General features: G+C 45.1%; 1 protein-coding gene across 15 annotated transcripts in view; it reads right to left on the bottom strand.

Moving 5' to 3' along the window:
• Positions 1–10,761, bottom strand: part of LOC121550048 (protein scribble homolog) — a 119,042-nt gene that overhangs the window by 26,553 nt on the left and 81,728 nt on the right. For 9 of the 15 annotated variants that reach the window (XM_041862133.2, XM_041862141.2, XM_041862137.2 and 6 more), the window contains 6 exons: positions 10,549–10,737; positions 10,322–10,441; positions 9,940–9,990; positions 9,516–9,572; positions 9,201–9,281; positions 2,264–2,695 (listed from right to left, as the gene is read on the bottom strand). In XM_041862133.2, coding sequence (XP_041718067.2) covers positions 2,264–2,695; positions 9,201–9,281; positions 9,516–9,572; positions 9,940–9,990; positions 10,322–10,441; positions 10,549–10,737 — 930 coding nt within the window. The remainder of the gene's footprint in view (positions 1–2,263; positions 2,696–9,200; positions 9,282–9,515; positions 9,573–9,939; positions 9,991–10,321; positions 10,442–10,548; positions 10,738–10,761) is intronic. The other 6 variants (XM_041862144.2, XM_041862146.2, XM_041862147.2 and 3 more) reach the window with 3 other exon arrangements.

The following is a 10,761-nucleotide window of genomic DNA, read 5'->3' as shown; positions in this document are numbered from 1 at the left end:
GAAGCTTGGCATTCAGGTCAAAGAGTTGAATCTTGGTTTCATCAGACCAGAAAATCTTGCGGGCTGTCATGTGCCTTTTACTGAGGAGTGGCTTCGTCTGGCCACTCTACCATAAAGGCCTGATTTGTGGAGTGCCGCAGAGATGGTTGTCCTTCTGGGAGGTTCTCCCATCTCCACAGAGGAACTCTAGAGCTCTGTCAGAGTGACCATCGGGTTCTTGGTCACCTCCCTGACCAAGGCCCTTCTCCCCCGATTGTTCAGTTTGGCCGGCCGGCCAGCTCTAGGAAGATCCTTGGTGGTTCCAAACTTCTTCCATTTAAGAATGATGGAGGTCACTGTGTTCTTGGGTATTTTTATTTTTAATACATTTGCAAAAAATTCTAAAAGCATGTTCTCGCTTTGTCATTATGGGGTATTGTGTGTAGATTGCTGAGGATTTTTATTTATTGAATCCATTTTAGAATAAGTCTAATGTAACAAAATGTAGATTTTAGCATGTGCATCTACTGTGCCATGGTTCGTGTTCCTTTCAAACTCATATTTGAAATGTTTAAGGTTGAGGCTTGAATTCCTCCTCACAGCTGTTGAGTGGACATTCCTACCAGTCCAGGACTCCTAGCGGGAATGTTACACTGCAGAGCCCCTGCTCCGCTGTGCACTCCAGAAGGGGTAAATCCATTTGAATTCAATCACTTTTTGACAGTATCCCTTTTGATTTGAACGAAACCTTCCATACATATTTGCTCATTGTAGAAGTGCTCAGAATGTTTTTGGACCTGCATGCCAAAACATTCAAGAGATAAAGGTGCTCAAAGTTGACCCATTTTGCATACCCAACCATACCATGAGACATGTCTTCATCACTGGAAAAGATAAACTACTGCAATTGATATCATTTAAAAGCTTACAGAGTTGTTCAACTATTTCATCATTTCTTGAAAAAAATGTTTTCCTTTAATATTTTAAGTCACTTATCTAAACGTGTAAACTTTTTTTTTCATATTCACATTATTTTACATAATCTAAGGTTTTGGTGTTGTGCCCGCCATCGGTTGAGACACATGCTCTTGAATACAGGGTGGGTGTCATGTTTTGGTTGATAAATGGGACTACATTTGACATTTCAACTGTCAAATGGTACCAAAAAGATGGTTGGAGGTCCACATGTCAGAGAATGTTGACTTGAATGGGAATATCTGTTGAAATCATTGAAATAGAAAAGACATGACCATTTAAGTTGACATTCGAGAGTGGGTGGACCTGCAGTCATCTTTGCGGTAGTAATTAGAAGTGCATTAAACATTTCAATGGTGTACCAGCTAAATTGCAGTTGTCTGAAGGGATAGGTCCAATCTATTCATTCCATTTCTATGATTGAAACGACATCCACCATGTATTCAAGAACATGGTCTCAACCTATGGCGGGCACAACACAAAAACCTTAGATTATGTAAAATAGGGTCTAAACTACAACATATGGGAATACAAAAAATAAATCAGAGTTTACACGTTTGTAGATAATTGACGTTAAAAGGTAACATTTTTCAAGAAATAATCAAATAGTTTGACAACACTGTTTGTAAGCTTTGAAATTATAACAAACTCAACCGTTGATCTTTTCCAGTGATGAAGACATGGATTTCTCATGGTATGGTGGGGTATGCAAAATGGGTTAACTTAGAGCACCTTTATTTTCTGAATGTTTGGCATTCATGTCAAAAAAGTCACGTTCTGACCACTTTTTCCATAGAAAGTTTTGTTTAAATCAAAAGGGATGCTGTCAAAAAGTGATTGAATTCAAATGGATTTACCCAGGACTCATTCATAGCAAGACATTTCTCCATCTCAATTCCAGCAGTCACATGCTCATGGTTATATATTTGAAAGGGTTAGTGAAGGAGACATCCGTCAAAACAGGTGACTTCACACATCTTGGTCATTCAAGCCATCCTGGCTGGCAGTGTTTGTGATTGGCAATGATTATGTCATACAAGCGCACAAGTGTGTATCCTGTGCTACAGGGAGGAACTCAATGAAAATAAGGCAGATCAGGTTATAACCCTAATGGTTGTTACAATGAAAAAATCAAACACATAATATAAATTCTATCATATAAACTCTTGGCTGAAACATTTTCTAAATAAATAATAAAACATTTTAAATTGGCGCAGAGACAAAAAGGAACTGCTACTCCTACACCAGGCCACAGTGCCACACACCATGCTGGCTCAAACCCACACACGCAGGCAGGCCGGCCGCTTGCCTTGCTGAATAACCAGGGCTGCAGCTTGCCCGCGCTCCCGTAGCCCACGTGAGGCCCTGATAGGATGCGCTCCGAGGGGGGGAGGCCCTTGCTCCTGCGATTGGCCACCAGGAAGGGGTTCTCAGTGAAGTTGATTGGCTGGGAGTCCACCAGAACCACCTCCTCCTCATCTTCACCGGTAGGCAGGGCTTCTTGTCTAGCTGCTTCTTGATTGGAGGAGGTTATGGAGGGACTGGGAGAGTGCTGGGACATGTAGAGGGGCTCTGCCTCTGTGTTCATAGTGGGGCAGGACTGAGGCAGAGCATGGGGGTCCACATGAAAGAGGGAGGTGGGGGGCTGCCCCAGGCCAAAACCCAGGGGCTCTAAGGGGAAAGAACATTGGGCCTGCATGGGGGCCTCCGTGGGGACAGTTGCACTGACAGAAGGAGATAACTGAGAAGGAGCGAGAGAGAAAAAGAGAAAGATAAAGGGGACTGAAATGATGAGAGAGAGAGAAAGGCATAGGAAATCTCAAATCTGAACTGAGGAACAAAAAAACATAAAGAGATGGAGACAGATCGCTACACGTTAAGAAATGAGGGACATACTGGAGGACAAGAAGATGGAGACAGATAAATACATGAGAGAGAACTAGGGAGCTGTGTGGAGAAGAGCTAAAATAGACACAGACCCACTTCACACTCTGGCTGGCCAGATCAGAAACTAACTTCATGATGCAGTAAAACAAATATTCTTCAACCAAGTGACACAGCAGAAGATGGAGTCACAGAGAGCGTTCCACTGGGACCAGGATGGATTTCAACTCAAATGTGCCAAAAATGCCAGGGCTTAAAGTGGGATGAGGGTTAGTGTCTTCAGAACTACATTGTTCTACACTGCCCGTGCATTCCAAGACATGGCCTTGACATGTCATGACAATCCAAATAGTGTCACTAAGAATACATGCAGTCGCTTCCCGAGTGGCGCAGCTTTCTAAGGCACTGCATCACAGTGCTTGAGGCATCACTACAGATCTGGGTTCAATCCTGGGCTGTGTCGCAGCTGGCCGTGACCGGGAGACCCATGAGGAGGCGCACAATTGGCCCAGCGTCGTCCAGGTTAGGGGAGGGTTTGGCCGGCCGGGATGTCCCCTTGTCCCATCGCGCTCTAGCGACTCCTGTGGCGGGCCGGGCGCATGCACACTGACACGGTCGCCAGTTGTACAGCGTTTCCTCCGACACATTGGTGCGGCTGGCTTCCGGGTTAAGCGAACAGTGTGTCAAGAAGCAGTGCGGCTTGGCAGGGTCGTGTTTCGGAGGACGCATGGCTCTCGACCTTCGCCTCTCCCGAGTCATTACGGGAGTTGGAGCGATGGGACAATTGGATATCACGAAATTGGGGAGAAAAGGGGTAAATGCGGCCTATAATATACAGAGGTCAGTGGGGACGCAGGGTTTCCATTAGGAAAATGTATCGCCTGACAACATGACCGGGAAGATTTTAATTTACCGGCCATTTGAGAAATCTACCAGACCCATATGCATTGGGTGTATAACCCATTAGGGCGTCCACCCTAGGTGCTCAGAATGACAGAAATCACATTTAGATGATGGTCATTCATCTTAACAGAACATGCAACTCCTGTAATGAAGCAGCCAATAAAACTTCATTTTCAAACAAACACTTGCCAAAAAGCAATTAGCGGGAAAACACCATTCTAAAACAGTGCACCTGATGCGAGCGGTTTTCATACAGTGGGGAAAAAAAGTATTTAGTCAGCCACCAATTGTGCAAGTTCTCCCACTTAAAAAGATGAGAGAGGCCTGTAATTTTCATCATAGGTACAGGTCAACTATGACAGACAAAATGAGGAAAAAAATCCAGAAAATCACATTGTAGGATTTTTAATGAATTTATTTGCAAATTATGGTGGAAAATAAGTATTTGGTCAATAACAAAAGTTTCTCAATACTTTGTTATATACCCTTTGTTGGCAATGACACAGGTAAAACGTTTTCTGTAAGTCTTCACAAGGTCTTCACACACGGTTGCTGGTATTTTGGTCCATTCTTCCATGCAGATCTCCTCTAGAGCAGTGATGTTTTGGGGCTGTCGCTGGGCAACACAGACTTTCAACTCCCTCCAAAGATTTTCTATGGGGTTGAGATCTGGAGACTGGCTAGGCCACTCCAGGACCTTGAAAAGCTTCTGACGAAGCCACTCCTTCGTTGCCCGGGCGGTGTGTTTGGGATCATTGTCATGCTGAAAGACCCAGCCACGTTTAATCTTCAATGCCCTTGCTGATGGAAGGAGGTTTTCACTCAAAATCTCACGATACATGGCCCCATTCATTCTTTCCTTTACACGGATCAGTCGTCCTGGTCCCTTTGCAGAAAAACAGCCCCAAAGCATGATGTTTCCACCCCCATGCTTCACAGTAGGTATGGTGTTCTTTGGATACAACTCAGCATTCTTTGTCCTCCAAACACGACGAGTTGAGTTTTTACCAAAAAGTTGAGTTTTTATTTAAAAGTTATATTTTGGTTTCATCTGACCATATGACATTCTCCCAATCCTCTTCTGGATCATCCAAATGCACTCTAGCAAACTTCAGACGGGCCTGGACATGTACTGGCTTAAGCAGGGGGACACGTCTGGCACTGCAGGATTTGAGTCCCTGGCGGCGTAGTGTGTTACTGATGGTAGGCTTTGTTACTTTGGTCCCAGCTCTCTGCAGGTCATTCACTAGGTCCCCCCGTGTGGTTCTGGGATTTTTGCTCACCGTTCTTGTGATCATTTTGACCCCACGGGGTGAGATCTTGCGTGGAGCCCCTGATCGAGGGAGATTATCAGTGGTCTTGTATGTCTTCCATTTCCTAATAATTGCTCCCACAGTTGATTTCTTCAAACCAAACTGCTTACCTATTGCAGATTCAGTCTTCCCAGCCTGGTGCAGGTGTACAATTTTGTTTCTGGTGTCCTTTGACAGCTCTTTGGTCTTGGCCATAGTGGAGTTTGGAGTGTGACTGTTTGAGGTTGTGGACAGGTGTCTTTTATACTGATAACAAGTTCAAACAGGTGCCATTAATACAGGTAACGAGTGGAGGACAGAGGAGCCTCTTAAAGAAGAAGTTACAGGTCTGTGAGAGCCAGAAATCTTGCTTGTTTGTAGGTGACCAAATACTTATTTTCCACCATAATTTGCAAATAAATTCATTAAAAATCCTACAATGTGATTTTCTGGAGAAAAAAATTCTCAATTTGTCTGTCATAGTTGACGTGTACCTATGATGAAAATTACAGGCCTCTCTCATATTTTTAAGTGGGAGAACTTGCACAATTGGTGGCTGACTAAATACTTTTTTCCCCCACTGTATGTGACAGAGATGAAAATCTCTGTTAGAAACTTAGAAAGCAGGGGAATCTAAAGATGCAACAACGAGGATGGCTTGCTAATATGACTAGGATTGTGCCTTTGGCTTCTGGACAACAAAAGAAAGTTGATATGAAAACCAATAGTACAGGAGGGAAATGCTGGTTTCAAAGAGGACTGAGCACGCCCCCATTCTCATCGACGGGGCTGTAGTGGAACAGGTTGAGAGCCTCAAGTTCCTTGGTGTCCACATCACCAACGAACTATCATGGTCCAAACACACCAAGACAGTCGTGAAGAGGGCACTACAAAGCCTATTCCCCCTCAGGAGACTAAAAAGATTTGGCATGGGTCCTCAGATCCTCAAAAAATTCTACAGCTGCACCATCGAGAGCATCCTGACTGGATGCATCACCGCCTGGTATGGCAACTGCTTGGCCTCTGACCGCAAGGCACTACAGAGGGTAGTGCGTACGGCCCAGTACATCACTGGGGCAAAGCTCCCTGCCATCCAGGACCTCTATACCAGGCGGTGTCAGAGGAAGGCCCTCAAAATTGTCAAACTCCAGCCACCCTAGTCATAGACTGTTCTCTCTGCTACCGCACGGCAAGCGGTACCGGAGTGCCAAGTCTAGGTCCAAAAGACTTCTCAACAGCTTCTACCCCCAAGCCATAAGACTCCTGAACAGCTAATCATGGCTACCCGGACTATTTGCACTGCCCCCCCACCCCATCCTTTTTACGCTGCTGCTACTCTGTTAAGTATTTATGCATAGTCACTTTAACTCTACCCACATGTACATATTACCTCAACTACCTCAACTAGCCGGTGCCCCGCACATTGACTCTGCAACGGTACCCCCTGTATATATAGCCTCCCTACTGTCACTTTATTTTACTGTATATATAGCCTCCCTACTGTCACTTTATTTTACTTCTGCTCTTTTTTTCTCAACACTTTTTTTGTTGTTGTTTTATTCTTACTTTTTTTGTTTAAAATAAATGCACTGTTGGTTAAGGGCTGTAAGTAAGCATTTCACTGCAATGTCTGCACCTGTTGTATTCGGCGCATGTGACCAATAAAATGTGATTTGATTTGATTTGATTTGAGGAAGTCTTTATAAAATAATTGCATCCACATTTCTATGGTCGGATTTTGCCTAAGCTACTTTGAAGCAAGGCAAGACATGCCTCATAATATAAAGTAAAATGTTCAGGTTTTAAACAATGAAGTATATATGTTTTCAAAATGCATACTGCCTCCAGCCCACATTGTAAAGTGGTGGGGGACACGCTGATAGCCTGCCTATCGTTGCCTATAAACTTGTAGGGTGAATGGGAGGTGTGCTTCAATTACCAGTTGAGAAGAAGTATATAGTAGCTCTGTTTTTAACACGCAATAGCATTTACAATTGTTGCGCAATGACTGGGCATCAGCACGTTTCTCTCCAGCAGCAGCTATAATGCTGTCTGACAAGTCATATCCCCTCAAAATAGGCTCTGTATGATGTGCGCGTGCGATAAATAACAAAAATACACATGGCCCAATTTAATTCCAAAACACGTTGCTAATTAACCTATAGATCGATAAGCATGACTGTCAAATGTATTTCCATCGACTGATAGTTCCATCAATGAATAAAAAGCATTATTTTGAAATGGAATAGTTTTTTTCTCCCAGTCAATTTTATTTCTCGGCTTTTCAATTATTATTTTTAAAGCCGTCAATTACTGGCTAACGGTAACCCTGGCGGGGTGGTATGTGAGCCAGTACCCTTTTGGCAGAGGACAGCTGGGCTAGGGCTGGGTGCCTGAGGGAGGAGGGGAGGTGTGGGAAAGACGATCAACATACCAACAAGTTGAGACTAGCTTTACCCAGCCGGCCTAGGTAAAGGCAGGAGCCAAGTGTGGTTCATCACGACACACCCCTGCTTACCACTCACTTCTCATACCAAGAAGCATGTTTCATCATATGACTAGCTACATACCTTAGATACTATGATACATACCATAACATTACCAAACTTCAGCTGTCAGAATATCTCAAATAAACATTACAATACTTTTAAAAACCCTATAGACAGGGATTAAGATTAAGATCCAACCCCTCTTTCGACAGGAAAACATCTAAGGGAGTCATGACAAGACCCACTGATAATCTTCCAGGGTACAGTGGTCATGGAACCCAGTGGTCCTCCTTCCAACTCTAATGCATAGCCATAATGCAAGAACAGCTGCAGGTGATATATAGGTTAAGCGCTCCCAGAAAAACCCCATGGCTTAGTACTAGAGCTTATAAGACTAACCACTGTTGCATTAAGATTCAATAAATAGCTAACAGAACACTAACACCTCAAAATACAATAAAGATCCCTACTACAAACTAAGCTAGGGAAAAAACTGGCAATATTGACACAATTTGTAGCCTCGCCTATACATTTATCTACGCAAGACCCTAAAATGGTGACAGGTATGAGAGCGGCCCAAGTCAGCCCCTTGTGTCAGCTCATAAATCCTTAGTCATTTACATCTTTAGCAAAAATGGCTGCCGTTCACACATGTAGCTACAATACAGAATGGACACAATGACGGTAGAAAGTGTTTCCATGTATTTGAATACATAAATAAGATGACAGAGAGTAAGACACAGAAGAGCCCAGCCCAGTTGTCCCTATACTCACTGTAGGCTGTTGGGACCAGGGGTGCAGTAGCTCTACTCAAACCAAACTCTTCCAGGGGCACTGGCTGACTGACTGACTGACTGACTGACTGACTGAGAGCCCACACATTGGGACACTCTCCCCTCCCTCTCGTCTGCACCCCTCCCACTCCCTTCCTATCCTGAGTGTAAAATAACCCCCTGAGCAGAGGCCGGGTGGTGATGGGGGCAGCTGTAACAGCTACCAACCATTTTGGCGGCATCATTTCTCTTCTATATCTGTCCATTTCCCTCCATCCAGCATTCCAGCTAATGATGTGAAAGGGTCCTCCTGTGCAGCTTCTAGTTTTTATTTGTGTACTCACCCTTCGATTCGTCTCTAGATTTCTTCTTGTTTAAGCGACGTCTTCAAGCCAAGGTAGACGATCCATTAACATGGCGTGCAACAGTCATCATCTCCATTGATGATACAAATGGATCTTGTTTTGGAATGTGGCATCTCATCATATCACAGAAGTGAACGGAATGGTTCCATTCCATTGTAGAGGCAATCTATTCTTTGGGTCTGGCCTTGGCTAGACAGGAGGAGGCCCAAGGCGTTGGTGAGGAAGGCAGGAGTCAGGGTTGTGAACATTGGGGGGGTCACATTCTCCCCCTGGCCTCAAGAGGCACCTGCTTGGCCTCCGGTCACAGAGGGTTTCCCGGGAGATAAACAGGGCGGATTCCACAGAGAGGTCTATTCTGGGCCCAAAGGGACAATTTCCAAGATAGTCAGCAGACAATTCCAGGCATTTCACAGCCTTAGTCAGGGTTCACAGGTCTTATAAGAGGTCTAGTATAAGAGTTACCTCACATCATTTCACCATAATCATCAATGGGGGTTGTGTTACCTTTCAAGTAAAATCATTCCTTTATTTCTAACTTACTCTGTTGACCTTCTGCAGAGCGGTGGTGGGCAGTGCGGCCAGTGTCCGGTAGTCCAGTTTCAGAGGCCCAGTGCCCAGGTTCTGAGGGAAAGAGGAAGAGGGTCGAGTGTCAGACATACTGGAGAAAACTACTTCCCTCTCATACTACTCTCATGTCTCACTCTGTTAGGAGGCCACTTCATCATTACATAAATATGAATTGAAGCACAACAGGTTGCAGAACATTTCAGATGTTATAGTAAAATCCTCTGGACTGGAGATGTCCGCTTCTCTGATAGGGAGGCGGTTGGTTGAGCTGGGAGGGATCAGTCTCACCTCGGTCTCCTCTTCTAGCAGGCGAGTATCCTCCTCACGCTCCAAGCGCATGCGCTCCTTCACAGAGAGACGGGGGAGGAGGAGGGGAGGAAAGAAGGGAGGACACCCAGCCACACAAATAATAATGGAGAATAGGGGATAAAATGAGTGTAGGTGAAATGTAAAGTGAAATGGGCAAAAAGACAAACAAGATGGAGGAATTCAGTGGAGGTGGGGTGAGTGGAGATGGAGTGGTGTATGGATGACCCAGACACATTATGAGGGAAGGGAGGGGGGTGGGGGGGGGCAGAGAAAAGGTAAAAGAAAAGAGATAGAAAGGGAGAGAGAGGATAGAACCCACACACATTAGAAAAGGGCTCTGTTGATTTGCCACAGTAGCAGAAAAAGCATGCGAGGTAGGACTTGGCTACATAGTCTCACTCACCACCTCCTCCATCTCTTCGCTCTCCCACTGGGACGTCTCTCGCACCACCTCCTAGAAAATAGATTTTACATCAAAATGTTTCATATTAAAAGTCATCCACTATGTTTTCCCCTGTGTTTAGTATGTGTGTGTGTGTGTGTGAGTGTGTAGTTGAAACGTATGCTTCTTTTTTGTTGTTTGTCCCTTTTCTCACTTTTGCACTAGCAGATTTTGTTATTCTTTCGAGCATGGATGAAATGAAATGAGCATCTTGGCCTCCTTGGGTTGAGTGCGAGTACCAACGTAATTCTACAGAAATGTTGTTCTCCCACACACCGGCCACCATCCATTGTAGCCTGAGGGCAGACCCTCACACTGGCTTTCTGCGCCATATTATTCTCACCTTCTGTAGGATGTCCATCTCCTCAGGACTCAGGTCTCGGTCTATAGAGGAGATGCTCTCCATGCTGTTCTTACGCACGATGCCCGCTGCAAACGGGTTGGCAATGATGCCCGGCGACGCCTGAGATGAAACAATGACGCACAATTAACATGGCATCCGTTTTGGATCTGACTATGTATCTAAGGGTAATTTCAACTCGGAATGGATGTTAATCAGTTTCCCCTCACCTCTATAGCGGCAGCGTTGCCAGGGTCGAAGCCGTCACACACCAGAATGACCAGGGTGTCTCCCACGGCGCGGAGCACCCGTACAGCCTCCGTGTGGGTCATGCCCAGCAGGCTGTGGTTGCTCACCTCCAAGATCCGCATGCCCACTAGCAGACGGCCATCCCTGGCAGCCGCACCGCTGGAGCTCACCTACAGGGGGTGATGCAGGGATGG

The sequence above is a fragment of the Coregonus clupeaformis genome, chromosome 34 (genome assembly GCF_020615455.1).
Source record: "Coregonus clupeaformis isolate EN_2021a chromosome 34, ASM2061545v1, whole genome shotgun sequence".
In the NCBI taxonomy this organism is placed as follows: domain Eukaryota; kingdom Metazoa; phylum Chordata; class Actinopteri; order Salmoniformes; family Salmonidae; genus Coregonus; species Coregonus clupeaformis.
This window is presented reverse-complemented; position numbering and strand designations above follow the sequence as displayed.